Source organism: Schistocerca serialis, chromosome 2 (assembly GCF_023864345.2).
Source record: "Schistocerca serialis cubense isolate TAMUIC-IGC-003099 chromosome 2, iqSchSeri2.2, whole genome shotgun sequence".
In the NCBI taxonomy this organism is placed as follows: domain Eukaryota; kingdom Metazoa; phylum Arthropoda; class Insecta; order Orthoptera; family Acrididae; genus Schistocerca; species Schistocerca serialis.
In genome coordinates this window covers 526639774-526666839 of record NC_064639.1, presented here as the reverse complement: position 1 = coordinate 526666839, position 27066 = coordinate 526639774, and the positions used below count along the sequence as shown (strand labels likewise).

Genomic DNA, 27066 nt, shown 5'->3' with positions numbered 1-27066 from the left:
GCCAGTCCACACGTCTGATGCGTAAGAGGTGACTGGGTAATGCGTAATTCCCAGCTCCAGGTTAACATGCAGGGTTTGCACGTACTCCCTGGTACAGGCCAAGCCCAGGGAGGGGTGATTGCCTGTGCTGCAACCTTCCCAAATTGCCGCTTGGTCCCTCTGTCAGGTGTGACTTGAGGTGTGACTTGAGGTGTGACTTGAGGTGTGACTTGAGGTGTGACTTGAGGTGTGACTTGAGGTGTGACTTGAGGTGTGAACAATCGCCTAAGGCTGGTGCGCCCCCTTGTGAAGGGGGCCCTCCAGTTGGAAGGAGCGCACCATCGGGGACATACAATCATGGGGGACTTTCTCGCAGTGAGTCAATTGTCTTCCCAGTCAACGTCTACAAAATGTAAACGTAATGAGGCTAATAATTCAAAGACCCTTCCTGCTGCACCACAGTTCCTCAGGGTCTCTCATATTGAAGATGGTCAGTCCTTCACCACAGTAAATTTGTTTATTATCCAGAAAGGTATTGATGCAATTGCCGGCCCTGTGAAATCCTGCTCTCCTTTACAGAACGGCACTTTGCTTTTGGAGACTACTTCTGATTCTCAAGCACAACAACTGCTTGCGGCCTTGCTTCTCCATGGCTACCCTGTTCATGTCGAGGCCCATAGAACTTTGAATTCTTCCTGTGGTGTAATTTACACCAGGCTGCTCGACTGTCTAACCGAGGCTGAAATCCAATCTTACCTGTCTAATCAGGGTGTCATTGCCATCCATCGTGTAATGAAAAAGGTAGATTCTTCACTGGTGCCCACCCACACTCTTTTTCTCACCTTTGATATAGTGGTGCTTCCGTCCAAGATCAGAGCAGGCTATGAAATTATCACACTCCAGCCGTACATTCTGAACCTGATGCACTGCTACCAGCATCATCATTTCAACCACACTACAATGTCTTGTCAGCACCCAGCCAAATCTATAACCTGCAATAGGGATGCGCACAAGGGCGATTGTCCACCTCCTCCCCGCTGTTTCAACTCCAGTGGCAGCCATGCTGCCGCCTCTCGAGATTTTCCCCTGTATCTTGATGAGTGGGGTGTCCAGGAGGTCTGGGTAAAGCAAAAAGTGCCTTACCCAGTCACTCACAAATTATTGGCTAGTCACAAACCCTGTGTTCTCTCATCTGGCACCTATAGTTCTGTTCTTGTTACCCCTCGCTCCATGAAGGAAATGGCCACGCAGACATGTGACCTCCAATTCAGCTCTGAGGTTGTGAAATCGCCCTGTGTCAAGGTAGCATTGCCATCCCCCGTCCAGCTGTGCAACAAGCTACCAAACTCTCGCCTCGAGGGGTGAAGCTACCAGCTACACAACCAGTAGGCCAGAAAGGACAGGAGGAGTACTCCCGTGAAGACTTCCTCTGTCCCTCCAGCCAAACAACACCAGAATCTTCCTCTAGCCGGAAAGGCTTGAAGAAGTCCACCAAAGGCAAATGGTCTTCTCCTTCGCCGACTCGAAGATCCCCTTCGACGGTGTTGTCACGTGATATCTTAGCCGGACCAGCCTCTGTGTCACTGGTGCACACCACCAGCTGGTTTTCGATGCTGGACTCCACAGATCGACCCTACAAGCAAGCCGATGCTCCTGTGGATCCCATGGAGCAGGATCCTCCTGCTTCTGTGCCCCGTAGTAGTGACTCTTCTCGGCTCTCACTTGGCAGCTCGTGAGGTGACACCCCTACATCTTGTCATAATCATGACTGTCCTCCAATGGAACGTTCGTGGCCTTCGGTCCCACAAAGAGGATTTACGGCTGCTTTTAGCATCGCAGTATCCCCTTGTACTCTGCCTTCAGGAAACAAAATTGCGCCCTCACAAATGCTGTGAGCTTTCACATTTCTACTGATTCGTTTTTACTCTCCCCCCCTGAGATCAGCGTTCTATCTGATGGGGGCGTCATGCTGCTCATACGGGATGACATTCGTAGTCAACTCATCTCCCTGGCTACCCATCTTAAAGCTGTTGCAGTTCGCCTTTTCCCATCTGTACCATTTACGTCCCTCCATCATTTGATGTCACAGGGGCAGACTTCCTTCAGCTTATTGGGCAGCTACCTCCCCCATTTTTGCTACTTGGTGATTTTAATGCACATCATTCTCTTTGGCATTCTTCCAGGACCTTTCAGAGAGATGCCCTCTTGGCTGACCTTCTTAACAAACTTAACCAATTCTGCCTTAACTCTGGAGCACCCACTTTCCTTTGTGACTGACTCCTTGCACAACTATTCCCATTTGGACCTATCTTTCTGCACTGCCCAGCTTGCCCATAATCTTGAGTGGTCCGTTAGTTTTGTCACCTACTCAAGCGACCATTTCCCGTGTGCTTTCTGTTTGTTGACTCCTACCCCATTGTCATGCACGCCCAAATGACAGCTTACTAAGGCTGACTGGCAACTTTACTCCTCCCTGGTGACCTTCAAAGAAAAAGATTTGCCCAGTTGTGACGACCAGGTGGAATATCTCACAAACGTTATCCTTACTTCTGCAGAATGTTCCATTCCTCGCACTTCCTCTTTACCACGTTGTGTCCCAGTCCCTTGGTGGACTGAGGCATGCCGTGACACAATTCGCACACGGAGACTTGCTCTCCACGTTTTTAACTGCCATCCTATGATGGCAAACTGCATTCATTATAAACAGATGCTTGCAAAGTGTCATGTTCTTTGGCATAGCAAAAGAGCTAGCTGGATTTCATTCACTAGTTCTTTTAACAGTTCCAGCCCTTCCTCTGTCGTATGGGCCAACCTCAAATGGCTCTCTGGGACCAAGATCCGTTTCCTAAATTCCGGCCTGACAGTAACTAAGATGTCATTGTTGACCCTATTGCTATCTCCATCACCTTGGGCTGCCATTTTGGGGAAGTTTCGATCTCTTCCCACCATCACCATGGCTCCCTCCATCGGAAGCGAATGGAGGAGACCTTTCTCTTTTCTGAATCGTGAATGCTACAATGCCGCCTTTATTATGAGGAGGCTAGATCATGCTCTCAGTTCATACCGATCCCCCACCCCAGGGCCAGACACTATCCACATTCAGATGTTACAGCACCTTTCTCTTGCGGGCAAGCACTTTCTGCTTAACATGTACAACTGCATCTGGGCAGAGGGCATATTTCCCGGACGCTGGCATGAAGCCACTGTCATACCAATATCTAAGCCCAGTAAGGACAAAAACCTTCCTTCCAGCTACCGCCCCACCTCTCTTACCAGCTGCGTTTGCAAGGAGGAACGTATGATTCATGTCTGGCTGGTATGGTGGCTCGAGTCTCATAATTTACTGATGAATGCACAGTGTGGATTTTGAGCGCGGGTTTCTGCAGTTGATCACCTTGTTACTTTGTCCACCCATGTCATGAATGGTTTTCTGCAGAAATCCCAGACTGTGGCTGTATTTTTTTGATTTGGAGAAGGCCTGCGACACCTGCTGGAGAACTGGGATCTTCTGCACTCTTTACACATGGGGCTTCGGTGGCCACCTGCCCTGTTTCCTTCAGGCATTTTTAGAAGACCGAGTTTTCAAGGTGTGTTTGGGTTTTGCCTTGTCGAACACCTTTATCCAGGAAAACGGTGTGTCTCAGGTTTCTGTCCTGAGCGTCGTCCTCTATGCTATCGCCATTAACCCTATAATGGCCTGTCTCCCCCCGAGCATCTCTGGCTCCCTTTTTCTAGGCGATTTTGCCGTCTATCACAGTTCTCCATTTACCTGTCTCACTGAGTGGTGTCTTCAGCGATGTCTTTATCATCTTTACTCCTGGAGCATTGACAATGGCTTTCGCTTTTCCTCTGACAAAACAGTTTGTTTGAGTTTCTGGTGACACAGTTGGTTTCTCCCACCATCTTTACATCTTGGGCCTGTTGCTCTTCCATTCATTGAAACTACGAAATTCCTGGGGCTCATGCTTGATAGGAGACACTTTTGGTCCTCCAATGTATCTTACCTGGCAGCCCACTGTATGTGGTTCCTCAGTATCCTATGTGTCCTCAATGGTACTTCCTGGGGTGCCGATGGGACCACCCTGCTCCGTTTGTACTGGTCCCTTGTCCATTCGAAACTAAACTACAGGTGCTTTGTTTATGCATCTGCACGTCCATCCGTCTTTCACCGTCTCAACACTATTCAACACTGTGGCACTCATTAGGCCACAGGCTCCTTTCATACCAGCCCGGTTGAGAGTCTGTATGCTGAGGCTGCTGAACTACCACTGTCCTATCGCCATGACTTTCTCCTCAGCAGGTATGCTTGCCGTTTGTCTGCCATGCGCGGCCACCCATCCTATGCCTCCTTCTTTGATGATTCCTTTCATCGCCATTATGGGGCACGTCCCTCTTTTGTTACCTCCTGGAATCTGCTTTCGGCACTTGCTTTGGTGGCCTAACTTCACACTACCTGCAACTTTCCCGGTGAGTGAGTGTGAACCTTTCACCACCTTGGCTTTGTGAAGCAGCCCATGTTAATGTTGGCCTTCATTCGCTTCCTAAGGACACTACTCCAGCCTGGGTCTATTGCCTTCAGTTTCATGTCCTTCGCATGGAACATTGTAATAGTACCTTTGTATACACTGATGGCTCTCAGACTGGCCGTGGGTGTGCCTTCATCATTGGCACCCATGTCTTTTGATATCTGCTTCCGGTACACTGCTCAGTATTTACAGCCAAGCTCTTCGCCCTGTATCAGGCGATGGATTACATACGGTGAGACAGCCTTTTCAATTATGTCCTGTGCTCAGACTCGCTCAGTGCCCTTGCTCACTTTTGGTGGAGCCAGTGTGCTGTTTGTTTGGGTTCCTGGTCATATCGGTCTGCCAGGAAACCAGGCTGCTGACGCTGCTGCAAAGGCTCCAGTCCTCGTACCACAGCCCCCGAATTCCTATATTTCCTCCGATGATCTCTGTGTTGCTGTCTGTCGGGAGGTGGTATGCCTTTGGCATCGCCAATGGTCCTCCCTTCACGGGAATAAGCTCCGGCTTATTAAGCCTCTCCCAGCGGCGCCGGGTGGAGGTCATTTTAACTAGGCTGTGTATTGGGCACTGCCTTTTTAGCCATCATCATTCGGTAAGTGGCGCTACCCCACCTCTTTGTACACATTGCACCCAAGTTTTAACTGTCCGCCACTTCCTGATGGAATGCCCATTTTTTTTTTAACAGTTTACGTTCCCGCTTGGGTTTGCAGTGTGAGTTATTGGCCATTTCAGCAAATGAAGTGTGGGCTGTCAATCGCGTTTTACTTTTAATCCATCAAAGCAGTATGGAGAAGGCCATTTAATTTTTAGTTTTGGACCTTCATTTCTGTATGGTGTCTTTTTTAGCCCTTTTTCCACGTGCGTGTTTTAGCTAGCTGTCTTCTGTTACATCAATTGGGACTGATGTATGGTCCCCAGTTGTTTTTTGCACCCTAAAACAAAACAAAACAAAACCACTGTTCATTGACATCGATTTGTTGCAGAATCTTGGAACATATTCTGAACTCAAAGATAAGTCATTATCTTGAATAGAATGACCACTTCCTCCTCGCTAACCATCATGGATTTTGAAAACATCGATCACATGAAACTCAGCTCGCACTTTCCTCACGTGACATACTGAAAGCTTTGGATCAAGGCAGTCAGTAGATGCAGTATTTCTTGATTTCGAAAAAGGATTTGACTCACTCCACACATACATTTATTGTGAAAAGTTTGATTATGTGGGGTATCAAGTGAAATTTGTAACTGGGTTGAGGACTTTTTGATAGTGAGAATGCAGCATGTTATCTTGGATGGAATGTCATCGTCAGATGTAAAAGTAAGTTTGGGTGTGCCCCAGGGAAGTGCGTTGGGGCCTTTGCTATTCATGTTGTATATTAATGATGCTGCAGACAATATTAATAATAACTTCAGACTTTTTGCAGATGATGCAGTTATCTGTAATGAAATACTGTGTGTAAGAAGCTGCATAAATATCTTGATAAGATTTTAAAGTGGTGTGAAGATTGACAACTTGCTTTATATGTTCAGAACTGTAAAACCGTATGCTTCACAAACTGGGATGGGGGTGGGGGGTGGGGGGGAGGGGAAGTATCCTATGACTATAATCTCAGTGAGTCACAGTTATAGGTCAACATTTACAAATACCTGGGTGTAACATTTTGTAGGGATATGAAATGGAATTATCACATAGGCTCAGTTGTGGGCAAGGGAGGGGTAGATTTTGGTTTATTGGTAGAATACTGTGGAAGTGCATTCAGTCTACAAAAGAGATTGCTTACAAATCACTTGTGTGACCCATTCTGGAAAACTGCTAAAGTGTGTGGGACCTGCACCAACTAGGAATAACAGGGGATATTGAACATATACAGAGAAGAGCAGCGTGAACGATGTCCCAACCCAGCTCCTGTGTAGTGTCTTTTGTCATCATCATCATCATCATCATCATCATCATTTAAGACTGATTATGCCTTTCAGCGTTCAGTCTGGAGCATAGCCCCCTTATAAAATTCCTCCACGATCCCCTATTCAGTGCTAACATTGGTGCCTCTTCTGATGTTAAACCTATTACTTCAAAATCATTCTTAACCGAATGCAGGTACCTCCTCCTTGGTCTACCCCGACTCCTCCTACCCTCTACTGCTGAACCCATGAGTCTCTTGGGTAACCTTGCTTCTCCCATGCGTGTAACATGACCCCACCATCTAAGCCTGTTCGCCCTGACTGCTACATCTATAGAGTTCATTCCCAGTTTTTCTTTGATTTCCTCATTGTGGACACCCTCCTGCCATTGTTCCCATCTACTAGTACCTGCAATCATCCTAGCTACTTTCATATCTGTAACCTCAACCTTGTTGATTAGGTAACCTGAATCCACCCAGCTTTCGCTCCCATACAACAAAGTTGGTCGAAAGATTGAACGGTGCACAAATAACTTAGTCTTGGTATTGACTTCCTTCTTGCAGAAGAGAGTAGATCGTAGCTGAGCGCTCACTGCATTAGCTTTGCTACACCTCGCTTCCAGTTCTTTCACTATGTTGCCATCCTGTGAGAATATGCATCCTAAGTACTTGAAACCGTCCATCTGTTCTAACTTTGTTCCTCCCATTTGGCACTCAATCCGTTTATATTTCTTTCCCACTGACATTACTTTCGTTTTGGAGATGCTAATCTTCATACCATAGTCCTTACATTTCTGATCTAGCTCTGAAATATTACTTTGCAAACTTTCAATCGAATCTGCCATCACAACTAAGTCATCCGCATATGCAAGACTGCTTATTTTGTGTTCACATATCTTAATCTCACCCAGCCAGTCTATTGTTTTCAACATATGATCCATAAATAATATGAACAACAGTGGAGATAGGTTGCAGCCTTGTCTTACCCCTGAAACTACTCTGAACCATGAACTCAATTTACCGTCAACTCTAACTGCTGACTGACTATCCATGTAAAGACCTTTAATTGCTTGCAAAAGTTTGCCTCCTATTCCATAATCTCATAGAACAGACAATAACTTCCTCCTAGGAACCCGGTCATATGCCTTTTCTAGATCTATAATGCATATATACAATTCCCTGTTCCACTCATAACACTTCTCCATTATTTGCCGTAAGCTAAAGATCTGGTCCTGACAACCTCTAAGAGGCCTAAACCCACACTGATTTTCATCCAATTGGTCCTCAACTAATACTCGCACTTTCCTTTCAACAATACCTGAGATGATTTTACCCACAACGCTGATTAAAAAGATACTTCTGTAGTTGTTACAATCTTTTCTGTTTCCATGTTTAAAGATTGGTGTGATTACTGCTTTTGTCCAGTCTGATGGAACCTGTCCCGACTCCCAGGCCATTTCAATTATCCTGTGTAGTCATTTAAGACCTGACATTCCACTATATTTGATGAGTTCCGACTTAATTTCATCCACCTCAGCTGCTTTATTGCACTGCAATCTATTGACCATTTTCTCCACTTCCTCAAATGTGATCCTATTTCCATCATCATTCCTATCCCATTCTACCTTGAAATCTGAAACATTACTGATTGTATTTTCACCTACATTGAGCAACTCTTCAAAATATTCCCTCCATCTGCCCAAGGCATCCACAGGATTCACCAGCAGTTTTCCTGACCTGTCCAAAATACTTGTCATTTCCTTCTTACCTCCCTTTCGAAGACTGCTAATTATACTCCAGAATGGTTTTCCAGCAGCTTGACCCATAGCCTCCAAACTGTTTCCAAAGTCTTCCCAAGATTTCTTCTTGGATGCTGCAATTATCTGTTTGGCTTTGTTTCTTTCTTCAACATAACTTTCTCTGTCTACCTGAGTTCTAGTATGTAGCCATTTTTGATACGCCTTCTTTTTCCTTATACAGGCTGCCTTGACTGTGTCATTCCACCAAACTGTTAGCTTCATTCTACTTTTACGCACTACTGTTCCAAGACATTCCTTAGCCACTTCTAGTACTGTGTCCCTGTACCTTGTCCATTCCTTTTCCAATGACTGTAATTGACTACATTCAACTAACTGGTACCTTTCTGAGGTCGCTGTTATGTACTTGTGCCTGATTTCCTTATCCTGAAGTTTCTCCACTCTTATCCTCCTACATATGGACCTGACCTCCTGCACTTTCGGCCTCACAATCCCAATTTCACTGCAGATTAAATAATGATCAGTGTCATCAAAGAATCCCCTGAATACACGTGTGTCCCTCACAGCCTTCCTGAATTCCTGATCTGTTATTATATAGTCAATGACAGATCTGGTTCCCCTGCCTTCCCAAGTATAACGGTGAATGTTCTTATGTTTAAAAAAGGAGTTTATGATTACTAAGTCCATACTGGCACAGAAATCCAAGAGTTGTTTCCCGTTCCTGTTGGCCTCCATATCCTCTCCGAATTTACCCATAACCTTTTCATGCCCTTCTGTTCGATTTCCAATCCATGAGCAGAATACTGTCCTTGTCCTTTACTCTAACAACTACATCACTGAGTGCCTCATAAAAACAATCCATCTTATCTTGATCTGTCCCTTCACAATGCGAATATACTGACACAATCGTAATTTTCTTGCTAGACACTGTCAAATCTACCCACATCAGTCGTTCGTTTACATACCTTATTGCAACTATGCTGGGTTCCATTTCTTTCCTGATGTAAAGCCCTACACCCCATTGTGCTATTCCTGCTTTGACTCCTGACAGGTAGACCTTGTATTCTCCCACTTCCTCTTCTTTCTCACCCCCTTACCCGAATGTCACTAACAGCTAAAACGTCCAGCCCCATCTTACTTGCAGCCTCTGCCAGCTCTACCTTCTTCCCAGAGTAGCCCCCATTGATATTAATAGCTCCCCATCTCATTACTATTTGTTTTCCAAGTCGTATCTTAGAAGTCCTTGGTTTGTCAGTTAGAGGTGGGACTCCATCACCTCCAAAGGTCCGAGGCATTTTGCTCTAATTGTTGCCAGCATCATATGTAAAGTACCAGGGAAGCAGATTGCTAGCCTTACTTGCCCCGAGTCCCATTGGGTTTTACCCCTAACGGTTGAGGGACTAACCGGTGGATTTTGTAGTCTTTGCCGTATGAGCACAAAGGTGACCACGACTCGGAATATGGCCGAGATGCGCAGCCTTATTCCAAAATAACTGGTATCCCGACTGTCGGGACCACTTACTTGGCCACTCATATGTTGCCTGTGGTTCATGAACTAGGACATGACTACAGGAACCCACACCATGAACCAGTCTAGCAGAATTTGGATGGGCATTATCGTGGTGGAGTGTCACTTCATTCAGTATTTCTGGTTGTTGTTCTTAGATTACATGTGCAAGACATTTCAGTTGTTGACAATAAATGTCGGCAGTGATGGTTACACCTCGAGGCAGCAGTTCATAGAACACCCACCATCGCTGTTCCAACTGATGCTTAATATTATCTTTTGTGGATGCATGCAGGTCTTTGTGCGAGGAGTTGCTGCTTTGTTTGGAATCAACCATTCTTTTCTTCTCCTTATGTTAGCATAAAGACACCATTTCTCATCATTAGTAACGATTCAGGATAGGAATGGTTGGTCATGTTCACGAGCCAGTTGATGACCAGCATGCGGAGATGCACTTACGGCAACCACTGATTTTGGCTTAGACCCATACACCCAATTTTTGAACCTTCCCCACTGTATGCAGATGTCGCCCCAGTTCATTACATTTGCCACTTTTTGAGTAAATTGTCACGGATCATTGTGGCTTAATGCGTTCAATCAATCTTCTTCAAACACCAAAAGTCTTCTGAACATGGAGAGTATTGATGTCAAAACAATCCTCCTTAAAACAGGAAAACAAAATTCAAACAGGAGAATGTTGGAAATGTTATGATTTTTCCACTTGGCACTTCGTTTTGTAGCTTCCACAGCTCCACACCATATCACCAGATGGCAAAATGACAAAATTTTAACCCAAATAGCAACAATGAACAACAAATAAAAAAAAGACAGCCAATAAATAAACCTATAGCAACTGGAATACAGACATGCAGAACAAAAAGTTAAGAATTTTTGCACCATCCTTGTGTGTGTGTGTGTGTGTGTGTGTGTGTGTGTGTGTGTGTGTGTGTGTGTGTGTTTTACCCCCATCTTCCTTTTCATTTTTAAATTTGTTATATTTTTTCCTTACTTAGTGTTATTCGACAGTATTACGAAAAGAGTAGATAGCTACTTAATAGAAAGATATGTTGATTTACAGACAGGCATAATGAAATTGCTGTTCCACATTTGAGCTTTTGGCCAGAGCCTTCCTCAGAAAGGAAAACTCTCGCACATTAACACAGGCAGGCACACATGACCACTCTCTCTGGCTGGTCCGGCCAGAATGCCAATATTATTCATCTTTTTCATCTTGTGTGTACCTTCTTCGCAATCTATCTTCTGTGCTTTGAAGCTGACCAAGTACTTGTGTTGACACCCTTTACTCCATGTTTGGTTGCCTTCTCCTGGTTGCCTCATAGCTTAGGTTGTGAATGACTTGTATATACTCTCTCCCTCCTCTCTCCTCCATGATGAAGGAACAAGTTTAAAAAAGTTAGATTTTATTTATTTTCAATGGTTTTGTGTGCCTGTTGGCTCTACTAAGCGAACATACGTGTGTCTTCGTATACTGTTCATAACAAATAGTGTGTGCTTCTTTTGGATACCATCCGTCCGGAGACCTAGTATTTATAGTATTTAGGAGCTACATCCCTTCAAAGAAGAATTTCCCCAATACCACAGGACAATATTTATTAAAACATTCTTTTCACAGACATCACTGCATGACAAAGAAGATTAATCAAAGCCAACCTCTGTCTGAACTGTACACAAGTGTATCACCACTCGCTTACTCTCCCAGCCACTGTGTTATCAGGTGCCAATATTGTGATATGGGCGCCCTCACCAGAGAATTTGGTATCACCATCAAACCACCTTACGAAGATTTATGTAGCGCACCAGATCTGTTAACTAACTAAAATTTTTGTCAATTTTACAATTTTCAGGAAGTTTGTTTATTGGGATAATAGGGATTTTATTAAAGCATTATTACATGTTGGTGTTCACAATAAATTTGAAGCATTTTTATATTTGACAGAATTCACACCATTGTAGTGTGATTGTGCGACAGTTAACAAGAATTTGTGTATTTTCAGGTGGAAGAAATTGCACGACTCACTCGGGAACTTGGAGAAACAAAAAGTCTTTCCAATAAACGAAATGAAGAACTTGCCAGGATCACCGAAGATCTTGGTGCAAGAGAGGCAATGCTCTCTGACCTTCGCAATAAAGAAATGCAGGTAAGATATTCTCTATGGTAATGTTCAACATTTTTATCTTATTTTGCTTAAGAGTGATTAAGGAATTAAATATTGAAAAACTCGTTGTCAGTATGTATGAAACAGAAGAAACAAAACTTAGGCTGGATTGTGCTGAACTAAATAAAAAATGGCAGAGTGAGTTTTGTTAGCTGTAGGTGTTTCTGTAACAAGTAATGTTCTTGACTCATCTGTAACATAAAAATTAGTTGCAATGTGGGCGTATTAGCCAACTTTCTCAGTCATCTTAATGAACTTCTCCAGTTGAAACTTCAAACATTTTTACGAAGGACAGAATGCCAAATCACTTGTATAATGGACACATCCCTTGAATTTTTGTGTGAATTATTTCCATACCTTATATTGCACCAAATGCTAGTTGTCAACAGAACTGGTTTCCTAATCAAGTTCCAACAATGCTTTGGCTGTAGAACTTTGTTTTTCATAGTACCTACTGTATGGGTCCATGCTTGGAACAGTGATATACAGCATAGACATGTTGTGAAGTAAAATATTAATTACTCCTTCCACTATGCTGTATTAACATGAGCTCTGAAAACAGCACTTTTCAAACAACGCTGAAAGGCAGCTCTTAACTCCAGGGAAAATTTGAGCTCAACGTAAACATGAATAAGATGGAAAAATAAATTTTTTTACTAATTTCATTTCTGAGATGAGAAAAAATACTACATACATAGCTATGTTCCAGCAAGAAGTTACGACGACAGCAGAGTTAAATTAAGCAAAAGGTAATTGAGTTAGTGTATAATTTGAAATTATGCTGGTCAGTTCTGTGTAGTCGGAAAGTCCACATACTCAAGATATTTTCACTGCATTCATAGCAGGGTGTTCAGTGAGATGATGCCAGACAGCTCCCTGGGACAAAGTCATTAATTAATAACGACTTGGAGAGATAGTAACTCAAAGGTTCAAGTGCATGTGGTGTCAATGTTAGACACTGTGCTAGAGGTTGTGATAATCGATAGTGGTCCAGCACTTGCAACCTCTCTGGACTCCATGGCACTTGAAGTGCCGGCATATGGCACGGACAGAGACTTGCAGATCGCACCGGTTGAGTCATCTACAGGTCCTGAGCGAAGACAGATTAGAATAGCCTTCAGCTCGCTAGGTTCGCAGCCTCTAGTTCGCGCATGTATTACACATGTAATACCAGAATTGTGTTATCTTGCTTTTTGTATAATCTAGTTAATGTTTGTTAATGAGTCATTTGTATTCAAGAAAGATACTTGTTATGAGCTATGTTCCTGGAGTGCAGTAGCACAACAAAGTTAAGAAAAAGTTATTTACTAAAGTATTCCAGTACTAATTATTATAGAATGTTCCAGATTCCCTACAACCACCCCACTCGTGCTAGCCTCTGTCATCCCACTGCAAATCCCAGGGGTACCGATCGAAAAGCATCCTGCATTTGTGTGAGGTCATGACATACTTCTATCGACCTTCACATCAGTGTGTCTTATCATTGATAACACTATTTGACCAAAAGTATCCGGACATCTGGCTGAAAATGACTTAAAAGTTCGTGGCACCCTCCACCGGTAATGCTGGAATTTAGTATGGTGTTGGCCAACTCATAGCCTTCATGACAGCTTCCACTCTTGCAGGCATACATTCAATCAGGTGCCTGTAGGTTTCTTGGGGAATGGCAGCCCATTCTTCACAGAGTGCTGCACTGAGGAGAGGTATCGATGTCGGTTAGTGAGGCCTGGTGCAAAACATCCCAAAGGTGTTCTATAGGATTCAGGTCAGGACTCTGTGCAGACCAGTCCATTACAGGGATGTTATTGTTGTGTAACCACTTTGTCACAGGCTGTGCATTATGAACAGGTGCTTGATTGTGTTGAAAGATGCAGTCACCATCCTCGAATTGCTCTTCAACAGTGGGAAGCAAGAAGGTGCTTAAAAAATTTGTGTAGGCCTGTGCTATGATAGTGCTAAGCAAAACAACAGGGGGTGCAAGCCCCCTCCATGAAAAACACAACCACAACATAATACCACTGCCTCTGAATTTTACTATTGGCACTAGACATGCTGGCAGATGACGTTCACCGGGCATTCACCATTCCCACACCCTGTCATCGGATCGCCACATTGTGTACCGTGATTAGTCACTCCACACAACATTTTTCCACTGTTCAATCATTCAATGTTTATGCTCCTTACACCAAGCGAGGCATCGTTTGGCATTACTGGCGTGGTGCATGGCTTATGAGCAGCCACTCGACTATGAAATCCCAAGTTTCTCACCTCCCTCCTAACTGTCATAGTAGTTGCAGTGGATCCTGATGCAGTATAGAATTCCTGTGTGATGGTCTGGATAGATGTCTGCCTATTACACATTATGACCCTCTTCAACTGTCAGTGGTCTCTGTCCGTCAACAGACGAAGTCAGCCTGTACGCTTTTGTGCTGTACATGTCCCTTCACATTTCCACTTCACTTCACTATCACATTGGATACAGTGTACATAGGGATGTTTAGGATTGTGGAAATCTCATGTACAGACACATGACACAAGTGACACCCAATCACCTGACTACATTCGCAGTCCGTGAGTTCCGCGGACACCCCATTCTGCTCTCTCACGATGTCTGATGACTAGTGAGGTCGCTGATATGGAGTACCTGGCAGTAGGTGGCAGCACAATGCACCTAATATGAAAAGTGTATGCTTTTTGGGGGTGTCAAGATACTTTTGATCACACAGTGCTAACAAACATGGTAGGCTACATCAATAAAATTCTGAGAAATATCCCTATAGTATTAAAATCAGTTGATAAAGAAATCCTTCCATCAAGGCTTTAAAGCTGCAAGGGTCGTTTTACAAGATGGTGGAGGTCACTTCCGAAACGAGGTGCAGCAAACAACATCCATCTTTACTTCAGAGACTGTTGCTCATCTTATCCTTACATCATAGATTTTATGACTGAAGCTCAGTAATTCTGGGTGAGGCCCTCACAACAGCTGCTGGGTGGAACTTCTGCAATGACAGCGTCAGCTGCAATGGGAGTCTTGTACCTTCTTCATTGGACTGTGCCAGTGACCTCTGCAGACTGCCACTTCTGTCCCATATTTCGCAGTGACAACGTTCTGCCTCTGTCTACCTTCTCCGTGCTTCTGTTACAGGGTATCCAATCTCGTGTCTCTTCCACCACCTTTCTGCCTCCACCAAGAAGTGCCCTTCACTCTGATTTGTTAGGTTAATATTTTAAACTGTTGCACGCATCAATCCTCTATAGTAAAGTGGTTCCTGTCCCTTATTTTCCATAAAAGTTGCTCTTTTTATTCTCAAATAACATTTAGAAGTCTTATTTATCAATAAATGTAATAGTATAAGAATTTATGTAGTGTAAGAAAAAGTCTGTTGAGATTTACTCTCAGATTTTCTGATTGTAATAAGCTTCTTGTCTGATGTTAGTGACACTTGCCGAACTGTTTCTTTGTGTGCTTTGTAAAAGACTGGGCTGTGTCCTACTTTGTATCCTTCAACAATGTTGCACAGTATTTCCAACATTTGGGGAAAAATTTTAGTATTCAGCAGATATGTTAACTACTATCAGGGTTTAACTCTTCAAATGTTTATTCTTCTGAAATCTTTGAATCTGACATGCGAGCATAAATTACCATTTGATGAGGCTGTTGCCACTCTTGGAAATGATGTGGGCTTACGTGATGGTTACCTGGCAAAGCAAACGTTAAAATTGAAATATAATTTAAATAAGTTCATTGTATGAAGCTGACAAGGGATTGAATTGAAAATGAAGTAACTCTCTTCCAAAAGTAACTGGTCTTTTCTAACCTTTCAAATTCTGCTTACAGATGTAATCAGTTTATAATAATTTCTTTAGGTTCGCAAGATTGCAAAGAAATACAAGACTCAGTTTGAAGAGCTGAGCAAAACTATGGAAGAACAGAAGCAGAAATGGGATGATGAAAGGAAAAAAGCTGCATCTGAGCCTCTTCCACCAGAGACACAAGAACTTTATCGCACAGAAGGTCGCAGAGAAATGGAACAGCTCATGTTAGAAGCTGAAACAAGACACACAGATGCAATTAAGGAACTGAATGATAAGGTAGGGGCCAGATGTAACATAGAATAAGCAGTTCAGTATTTGTGTTTATGAAGTATTAAGCTCAAAACTAGTCTGCAGCTCGTGGTATAGTGACTAGCATTGCTGCCTCTGGATCATGGGGTCCAGGATTTAGTTCCCAGCCGGGTTGGGGATTTTCTCTGCCTGGGGACTGGGTGTTTGTGTTGTCCTCATCATTTCATTGTCATCATAATCATTATCATCATCATCATCATCATCATCATCATCATCATCATCATCATCATCATTCGTGTAACGGGGTGGCAACAGGAAGGGCATCCGGTCACCCCTTAAATTAACCATGCCAAATTTGCCTATAACCATGCCGACCCTGCAAAACTGTTGGACAAAGGCACAAGAAAAAGAAGAAATACTTAAGTTCAAAACTAAAATGCTATCTTTCTTTGTGCAGTTTTAGAAAACATCCTTGGCTACTTCCTATGTATAGTTACCTGATTTCATGAAGTCATGCATACTAGTTTTCTTCATTGTTTATCATTCAGTCAGTCGTATTTCTTAGTTGTTTAGTACAATGATGACCGTATCTATTGCATTTATGAAAAGACATCTGTGCCCCCACCCTCCAATTCTTTCCCTCCCTCTTATTTTTAGAGAGAACATTCTTCCTGTGAGAACACGTATGGTGACACACATTAGATGAAGTAATTGTAAGCTAGCAATAAAAAACTTGCAGCAAGTGACAGCTGCATCTACATACACAAGATTACTCTGCAGTTCACAATTAAGTGCCCGGCAGGGGGTTCATCAGACCACCTTCAAGCTGTTTCTCTGCCATTCCTCTCCAGAACAGCGTGCGGGAAAAACAAACACTTAAATCTTGCTGTGCGAGCTCTGATTTCTCGTATTTTATTTTGATGATCATTCCTCCCTCTGTAGATGGGTGCCAACAAATTATTTTCACACTCTGAGGAGAAAGTTTGTGATGGAAGTTTCATAAGAAGACCCACCTCAACGAAAAAGCTGTAGTTTCAGTTATTGCCACCCCAATTCACATATCATATCTATGGTGTGTTCTTCACTATTTCGCGATAGTACAAAATGAGCTGCCATTCTTTGAAACTGGAAAACTTTAAAGTCATAGAAAGGTCAGGCTAAATGTGTGATAATAGATATGGAACGACTACGAAGAAGATAATATGATATAACAATGACTCCGAATGCATGATAAAGGGAAAGACAACTGGAATAGAAAATGAAATTTTTTGTAAGGGAGATGGGGGATAAACACAAAAAAGTAAATTTGGAAGAGAAGACAGCTAGGAGAGTGGTAAGTGGATAGCCTTTTTATTCAAAGCAAAATAAGCAGAAAAAGAGGAGAGGAAGAAAAAGAGAAAGTGGTAAAGTTGATGTCCAAAGAGTTGTGTTTTCTAAGTTTAGATAAAAGGAATGGTAAGAACATGTTACAAAGACAATTCTTGCTTTCAAATTTCTGAGAAGCAGGTAATAATGCAAGTCACATGTGTTGTGTAGAAGTGTATTGTGCATTACATGTGTGTGGCAATTTCCTGGTAACAGTATTTAAATCAGAATATCACATTTTTCTTTTACTACTTATTCTACAGTACTTGAAATGAACATCAGCTTTGTGAAAACTAGAGGTCTGTAGCTTTAAAACTGAATTTTCTGTGTATTTTGAAAGTCGTAAGACTGATTTTATTGAATTATAGGAAAATCAATTACAAAGTTGTGTAGAATCTTACAGCTGCATCATTAATTTTAAAGGGAACTTTACAGCTTCATCATTTATAGGGATACAGTAAGTAGTTAAAAATATTTTCATGTGCCTTTCCAGATTTTTATGGTATTTTTTGAAATATATATATGTGGGAAGCGGGAAAAGTGAGAAGGCAAAATTTTTAAGGAGTTATGGATTTCTTTAACTAATTTTATGTTTGCAGATTATAAAGTTTGTTTTTAAATGAACACACTGCCATTTGTCTGTATTGTTGTTTTTTTAATTACGACCCAGGTTTCAGCCTTTTATCCCATTCTCAAGTGATTGAGCTTATTTGTAAATTGCATAAAAGGCCAGAATCTGGGTCATAATTAATTAAACAAACAATAGTACAGTCAAATGAGGGAGGGGTGATGGTGTTCATTTAAACGTTATTGTATGACTGTTTATAATGTTTGTCATTGCAGTCTCCTGTAAAACAATTATCATTTTTTAGTTATTATTACAGTCATATTTCAAGTATCAAAGATAACTACAATAGGATTCTGAATTTCAAACTCAGAGCAATTTCTGTAATTTAAGTATATTACTGTTCACCACACAAGTTCTATTATATTTACAAGACTGACATATCACCATTGTATTAATGACAGCAGATCTTCCCTCAAGAAAAGTTTTTCCAGCCTCTTAAATCACATTTTCACTTCCCATGACCAAATAAGTAAGTAGTTCCCTAGACTGGAATGCCATTATCCCACACCTTATTCTCAAACATTGTCTGCACTTCAGCATCTTCAGTTGAGGTGCCAACTGAACAGTAAATACAAGATTGAGTGAATGGCAATTTTTTGTAATAATCAAGGTAATTGTTTCCATCACATAGGAGCTTAAACTCTTAAAATTTTATCACTAAACTGGTTCCCGCTGTGAAAACTGCTTACAGCCAGAACCATACTTCAAGAACTGCCATTAACTGCATTAACCGTAGACTTCTGAAGGTAGATCAAGTGCACAAACTTCGTTTCTGTCATTTGAAGTAAATCTGTGTTACAGACAGAATTGGTTTCTGCTATAGTGAAGTTGTCCTCTCCTCACAGTCTTCAGAAGATTTTCATATTGCTTTTATGGATATTACAGGAATTGTAGTTGTCCTAATGATGATGTACCATTGAACATGACATCACATTTCATAAATTAGGAATCAAATTGATGACTTTCCATAACCATAAATTACAGTAAAAAAAAAAAAAAAAATTTCAGCTTACTGGTGATGCATCAATTCTGGAATCAGCGAAAGCACTTCAGATTTATGGTGTCCAATGGATCACATCCACTACTGCTTTCATAACTACTGGAACTGAGGTGTGAAGAGAAGTAATCAATGTAAACTACCTGAATATTGCCTGGCATGTCAGTACTACTTCTAAAAGAGTTGCAAATCTGCAAAATTAACTTCTCCGCTACTCAAAAATCTTTAGCATTAAAACACATTTGTAAATGTAAATTGAGACATGTTACGGTTTTGTTTGTGAGAATAGCATGCTTTAAAGAACTTTTTGAAGACATGCACCGACCCTGTAAACTCTGTGATTGCTTCCAGCATTTAGATGAAGCAGAATATAAAAATCGAATTTTTTTTAACAACAATATAAGAGAAAAGTAGATTGCTATTCACGGTATAGGTGAAATGTTGAGTTTCATACAGTCACAATGAAAAGACAGTTACATGCTTCGCTTTCGCCCAAAGCCTTCATCAGGAAAAACACACACAATTGCTTCCAGCATTTAGATGAAGCAGAATATAAAAATCGAATTTTTTTTTAACAACAATATAAGAGAAAAGTAGATTGCTATTCACGGTATAGGTGAAATGTTGAGTTTCATACAGTCACAATGAAAAGACAGTTACATGCTTAGCTTTCGCCCAAAGCCTTCATCAGGAAAAACACACACACACACACACACACACACACACACGCACGCACGCAAAAGCAAGCAGCAAGCACATTGCACGCACACATGACCTGCTATCTCCAGGGACTTGGACTGGAAAGGAGCTGTCACGTAGAACAGAAGCAGCAATGAGTTGAATCACATCATCAGGGCTTTGACTACCTACATTCATGCCCTGAAATTACGGACATCCTATCCAAAATCCCTCCCACCACTCCTCAAGTGCTATCCACCCAACCTCCACAACATCCTAGTCCATCTGTATGTCACACCCAACTTACCCTGTACCACAGGGATCACATCCCTGTGCAAGACCTACCCAATCCCCCACCCAGCATTTCCTATCCCATTCCTGCCACAGGCTTACCCTACCCCATCAGAGGCTGGACCACCTGTAAAAGCAGCCATGTCATGTACAAGCTCTGCTGCAGTTATTGGAAGCTTTTTGTATTGATATGACTACTAACCAGCTGTCCATGAGGATGAACAGCCACCACCAAACTGTGTCCAAGAGCAAAGTAGACCACCTTGTGGCACATCATATAGCTGAATGATTTAAATTGGCACTTCACAACCTTTGGTGGCCTGTGTTTTCCTCACCATCAGCTTTTATGACTGCGCAGATGAGCTCTGCCCTTACAACAAATTGTCTGCTCCTGAAATTATCCTGGCCCCAGCCTATGGTAACCTACTGACTTCACATCCTCTACCCAACAGTTTCTGTACATCACCTCCTGCCTGTTCTCATCCCATCACCTTCTTTGTGTCCCGCCCCCAGCCAAAGCACAAGACTGTTTTCCCTTTCCTGCTCCTCTCCTTTTTCGCCCTCCTCCCCCTTTCCTTACAGCTTCCTGAAGCTCCTGAAGCTGTGGGCAATGTAGTCACTTACATGCTCCGCCAGACAGCACTCTTTTCTCCCGCCACCTATAACCTGCTATCCCTTCTCCTTCCCCATCCCCTCCAGGTTGCTGCTTCCGGGCTATGTGACAGTTGCATTGCAGTTGAGCTGCCGGAGATGGTGATCCTGTGTGCGTGAGGTGTGCTTGCTTGTGTGAATGACTTTGTGTATGTTTTCTTTCCTAACAAAGTGTTTTTTTAATTCACAGTGTGATATTCACTGGACCTTTGAAATTTCGCTGAGTGACTTAATGTATGGTTCCTTCAAAAATGTCAAATATAGACTATCAGTTGTCCTCTCATTTTCAGTGAATAAAAGACATTGCTGAAGGGGGCATGCAATTGATCACAGGGGAGTGGATTGTTCTGGGGGGAGGATTGTGATTCCACAAAATGTTGTGGAAATTGCGAGAACGGTGGGATACTTCTTGAGGTAGTGCTGGTGAGCTGGCACTCATTTCAGGACATGATTTAAGAAAATCATTTCTTAGTTCAGCAGAAACTGTACATTGCTTATAACAGTAAAGTTTACTTCAGCATTTAACTGAAATAAACTTTAGATGCATTCCAGACCAGGATACTATTGAACTGTGAGGTACCATTTCTTTCTGGTGATTAACCATTTTATGGGTTTGCTAGTGTTGCTTGATGAAACACATATATGAACCCATGTCAGGAATATCATTGACATGTAACTTGAATTTATTACAGATGAGATCAACATTTTTTTCAAATGTCTGAAAGTAAACATGACTTCATTTCAGGTAATAAGCTTTTCAAAATTCATAACTCCCTAATATAACCTACATGTTATATAGGTAACAAGCTCTCATGATGAAGCAGAAAACCTGCGCAAAGAAAATGAAAGTCTCAAGATGAATGCAGTTGAAAAGGATGAAAGAGCACGAGTCCTACTGAAAAATTTGAAACAAAGAATAGTACAGCTGACGGGAGAGAAGAGTGCTTTAACAAATCAGTTGAAAGAAGCCCAGGAAAGGGTAGGAGCTGTGGAGCAGATAAAAGGTACAAGAATGTTGAAGTAATAAAGTAGTTGAAAGATTTGAATAAAATAGAAAATGCAAATAACACTATCACTATATATTAATACTCGAGTTTCAGTTGTTCTGTTATAGAAAGGAGCAAAAAAAAAAAAAAAAAAAAATTATGAATTTCATGCATTATGGATAACATTAGGAAAATAGTGATAAATGACTGCCTCATTTTTTTACTTTTTTTCTATGCTGCATTGTCATGCATGTTATAGTGCTTATTGGCAAGATATATTGTGTAGTGCTGTCACTGATAATGATTTTTTTCTTCTTTACATATTAATTTCTAGAGTGTTTGTGTATTAGAAGGACTTTGTGGATTCTCATCATTGTTTGGCTGTAGAGTTCATTATTTTCGATGTCAACATTATTCCTCTTAAAGTCCGAGTCATTATAAGATATTTAATGAATTATGATGTGCTTATGATAGTTATTCAAGACAACAGAATTAAGTTCACTAACTGCTATGTGGAATTGTAGTGATAGTCTACATAAAGCTCGTATTACACGATGCAGATAAGGGGTACACCTTGGCAACAGTGCCACAACTGCTCAACTGAAACTGCAGACTGGTTAATGTCACCCAATTACATGATACAAGCAAGCAGAACACAAGTGGTAATGTCTTATTTCTTGTAAAGCTATTATTAATTCAAATTAAAAATTTTTGAGAGCTCAGAGTTCCTATTTATTAAGTAATTGTTGTTCCCTGTCACAGAATGTTCTGAATTATGAGCTCAGTGGTTCATTTTATATTGTGACTCTCTTTTTTCACAGGCATATTTTTATCTAAGTTTACATTGATACAAAATTTTTGTTCATGAAAGATGCAGTTGTTGTTGCAACTATTGTCGTGTCAGTGTATGCGACCCTCCTTAGGAGGGCAGGACAATGACGGCGAATGAAAATCCAGAGATTGTTGGGTTAAAATATGGCTAATAAGAAGGGACTCAAGAGGTGAGGCCCAGAGATTGTAGGAATATCCTAATTTTCTGAGAATGTATGTGGTTTGCTTTAACAAGCTATTTTTGAAGGTAGACGAAGGAATTCACTCAAATGACACAGTAATGTGAGAAGCAGTTCCCCATAGTTAGAAGTAAGAATTAAACAATTTCCTTACACTTTTGGTGAGCGAGGTACCTTATTGTTGTACAGTAAGTCATGAGGATCAAAAAGACACCTTTCCTCACTATACATCTGGATGAGAACACTCAAGCCTTGTTTTTAGAATATGAAGCAATCACTACAAAGAATGCTTTTCACAACAGCAATAAATAAAAAATGCAGTCAATTGGCAGTAATTATTACATTTGTTCAAGTACTGCATTTATGAAAATTCACTCAAAATTATGCCAAATCTGTAATACAAAAGTCTGAAGTCAACTACTATCAACAGGTATCAACAATAACAGTAGAAGTGGAACAAACACAAAACACTCTGAGTACCCCCTTTCAACACATACATGTGTTATTGCTGTCTACTGTGCATGAACAGAAACATGGAAATTCAGGACTGCTGTCCATTTCCATGCACCAGTAATATCTCTGCAGATATTCTTCAGCCACCTTTGTACATGTTTCTTCATGATGGATGCTTCTAGAACCTCCCATCCTCATCCCACCGACCCTCCCCTCCCTTCCCTTCCATGACACTCCACCTTCCTCCTGTCCCCTCCATTCCTCTACACATTCCTCTCCTTCCCTCCTAACCCAAACACCACACTCCTCGCCCCTACACTCCCATCAGCTCTCCATATTTGCCTCCCTCTAGCTTACTCCATCCCTCTGCCCACACTCCATCCATCCCTCTGCCCACACTCCATCCATCCCTCCCTCTGCCCACACTCCATCTATCCCTCCCTCCCTCTGCCCACACTCCATCCATCCCTCCCTCTGCCCACACTCCATCCATCCATCCCTCCCTCTGCCCACACTCCATCCATCCATCCCTCCCTCTGGCCACACTCCATCCATCCCTCCCTCCCTCTGGCCACACTCCATCCATCCATCCATCCATCCATCCATCCCTCCCTCTCACCACACTCCATCCATCCATCCATCTATCCATCCCTCCCTCCCTCTCACCACACTCCACCCATCCATCCATCCCTCCCTCTGGCCACGCCCCCCCCCCCCCCTTCCCTGTCTCGTACTCTAGGGTCTTCCCTCTTTTCCTCCCTCCCTCATATGGTCTCTCAGAAGGGGAAGGCCTCAGATATGGCCAACCGATTCGGCTCAGATTTGGCAAGTTGCTTGTGTACAACCTAAAACAAAAGGACTCTTAAGATATTTTGCCTCAACATCCCCTTGTTTTTGTGAAAATCACCCCTAAAGTAGTCGATTAAAAATTAGTGGGATCGATAGACAGTTGTAAAAAGAGCATCTTTTATTCATCTGGTATGGGGTCCGTAAACACATACGTTTCCAAATATTGAGGAAAGAAAGTCTTACAACTGCCGCTCACGTATCCACATGGTAAACGCTTGAGAGTGCCGGTATGGCAATGGCCAAAGTAACTGGCTGGGAAGTGGGAAACTTGGGTTCAAATTCCTAGGAAACTGTACGGTTTTAATTTTTTTTAAATGTAGTTTTTCGTATTGGAATTTGTAGGGGTAGGAGGGTTAATAAAGTACTCAACTCAACACGGAATAATAATAGTAATAAGGTAGCCAAGCTAATTTCCCAACCAACTTGAATTAGTAAAGAATTAAATGTTTAAGCTTTGTTACATGTAAACAACTCTGAGTAAGAGTGCCATGAATTTTTCACAAGGGACCACAGATAACCAACTGTGCGACTCTTATTTACAGTGAGACATGGGACAGAATGCACAAGGGGAGAGTTATGTTGTCCCGTTTGCCTGTTTGTGATATCATAGTTGTAAACATCGAAGAGTTGGGGTGTCCAGCACGAACCTTATAGAAGTTAATCGGAAAGAGTTGTTTCCCGTCTTTAGGCTGCTGCAAATGTCAAGAATACATGTAATGATTTTTCAGCATTAATCCGCTGAATAAAATATATTTTGTGAAAGAATACAGTCATCTTTGGAAAGTAACATATGACTTGTAGTGTATGTAGTTTGTAGTAATTGTCTTTTCTGTTTATGCTGTAGTACCTAGTCATTGTGTGTTGTGTCATATCTTTCAGTTGCATAATCTGAATAATGGGGAGCATATGCCCTTTGGCCAGTGCTGAATTGTATAATTGAGAGCCTGTCACAACCGACGGAAAATGGGAAGCTATGGATGCTGTGTTTTGATTTGTAAAAGTGTTGCAAGACAGATGTATTATCAATGCACTATCGGAAACAGGCAGTTCTGTTTCTCATTGAGTGATTTTTGGAGCTGACGAACGAAATGACTTTTGTTGATACTGAAAGAACTGTACCATTAAGGTGAAGCATAAGGTGATTCAGTGGAAGATATCATGACTACTGAATTGCAATATGCTCATAACACTTTGGAAATGTCCGCGTTGCAAGCAATCTGTGCTTCATGTGTTCCTGATGAGTATTACGAACCGGTTACTAAATACTGAACTACGGTGCTATACCTCTTGAAGTAAAAGTAAAGGTGGTAGCGCTAGCCGGGAATCATCCAAACTGCAACCTACAAACATTGCAAAGGAATAGAGCAACAACAGCTCTGAAAAGGAAGAAGAACCTAAAACTGTGGGAAAATGATATCGTTAAAGGAGGGACACAATATGACAAATACCAGGTGATAAATAAGTAGACATACAACCAACTTTTCGAATCTCATTGTCATAACGAGAATGTAGCAATGAGAATACTCCAGGAGTGGGCTGCAGGTGCAACGCTTTAATATACGACCAACAAGGATTTTACATTTGCTGCATCATTATCTCGGGCAAGGAATTTCAAATCGAAATATGAAATTTTTCAATGCCACGTCACTAAATACGTCTCCCACAAGGAGGTATAAAATATAGGAGATATACAGAAAGTGGTGGCTCTTTTCAGCAAGCAAACACCGTCACTTATGACGGTTTTAATCATGATTACGTGATCAACGCAGATCAAACAGGATGCGAGCATCAGGTGAACATTCAATGCACGTTATCGCATATGGGAGAAAAACGAACCCTTGTTACAGTTGGTAGTAAAAAAAAAAAAAAACTAAAACGCTTGTACATGGCACATAATGCCATCACAGCCTCTGGAACAGAGTTACCTTAGGTTTTCCTGTGTTTACAAGGAACGTGTATTATATTTGATCCTCGTGTTATAGAATATGTCAATTGCTTAACAGACTCATTGAAAAATGTTTACATTACTAGCTCCAAACCCGGGAAATTGACAAATGCAATTTACAGAACATTTCTTGATAATGTTTTAAAATCATATGTTGCTGATAACGAGTTTTGTCTAATATTGGATTCCTGGGGTGGACAAACTAATTCTCTAATGTGTGACACTATGTTTGTAGATGACGAGGGTCAACCGACTTGCATGGTAAAAGTGATACCACCAAACTGCCCACCTGTGTGGCAGTTGTGCCATGTTTATTTCTATTGCCAGGTTAAAAACTTTGTTTCGAGGCTTCAGAATTGCAGTGTGCTTCTCGAAACCCAGCGTTAATTGCACAACAGCACAGATACAATAACTATTCACAGCATAATTCATAACCAACTTTCAGCACCAATTTTTCAGGCAATGATATCGTATGCGTGGTACGCATCAAAATTAATTCCCGAAAAAGACATATTTTTAAATGTAATCCAGGTTTGTTTTCCGCCGATGCTTCCGGAGGAACAGTGTAGATGTTGAAAGACAGCATTAATTAGATGTTCTTGGTGCCACAGACGTTTATATGATAAGTACCATCCACGTAGTTGTTCGAAGAAAAGTGAGGACACGTAACACTGACTGGAAGAACCATTGTGAAGTTACCAGGAGTAACATTTTAGTTGTTTACTATCCCAAGAGGTTTGAGAAATTTATTTGCCTATCTTTTTGTCATTCCTTAATGATTTATTTACCTTATTAACCCTCCTATTCCTATCAATTGAGATATGGAAAAAATGCAAATGAGAAACATAACATCTGTTGGGTTACCTCTAGATTCGAACCCGGGTTCTCCACTTCCCTGCAAGTTCCCTTAGCCGTTGCGCTATCGGCCAAAAGTGCTTACCATATGGGTACATAAGCGGCAGGTGTAAAAGTTTCTTTTCTTGATTTCTGGGAAAGTATACATTTGTAGACCACATATCTAATGGTGAAAAGTGCTCTATTTACAATTATCTATCTATCCCACCAATTTTGAGTCATTTGCTCGTCATGACCTTTAGGGATGATTTTCTCAAAAAGGGAGGGTGTTGAGCCAAAATATCTTAGAGTCCTTCATTTTAGGTTGCACACAAGTGACCTGCCAAATTTGAGCCGAATCCATAGGCAGTGTCTGAAGGTCTTCCCCTTGTCAGTCCTTCCCACCTTATCTCCCTTGTCCCTACTCCTCCCTCCCTCCCTCCCTCCCTCCCTCCCTCCCTCCC

At 41.7% G+C, this 27066-nt stretch overlaps 1 protein-coding gene across 2 annotated transcripts in view; it reads left to right on the top strand.

The window, feature by feature from the left end:
* Window positions 1-27066, top strand: part of LOC126457491 (nucleoprotein TPR) — a 287885-nt gene that overhangs the window by 138217 nt on the left and 122602 nt on the right. For both annotated transcript variants that reach the window (XM_050093792.1, XM_050093791.1), the window contains exons 20-22: window positions 11689-11832; window positions 15718-15942; window positions 21325-21529. In XM_050093792.1, coding sequence (XP_049949749.1) covers window positions 11689-11832; window positions 15718-15942; window positions 21325-21529 — 574 coding nt within the window. The remainder of the gene's footprint in view (window positions 1-11688; window positions 11833-15717; window positions 15943-21324; window positions 21530-27066) is intronic.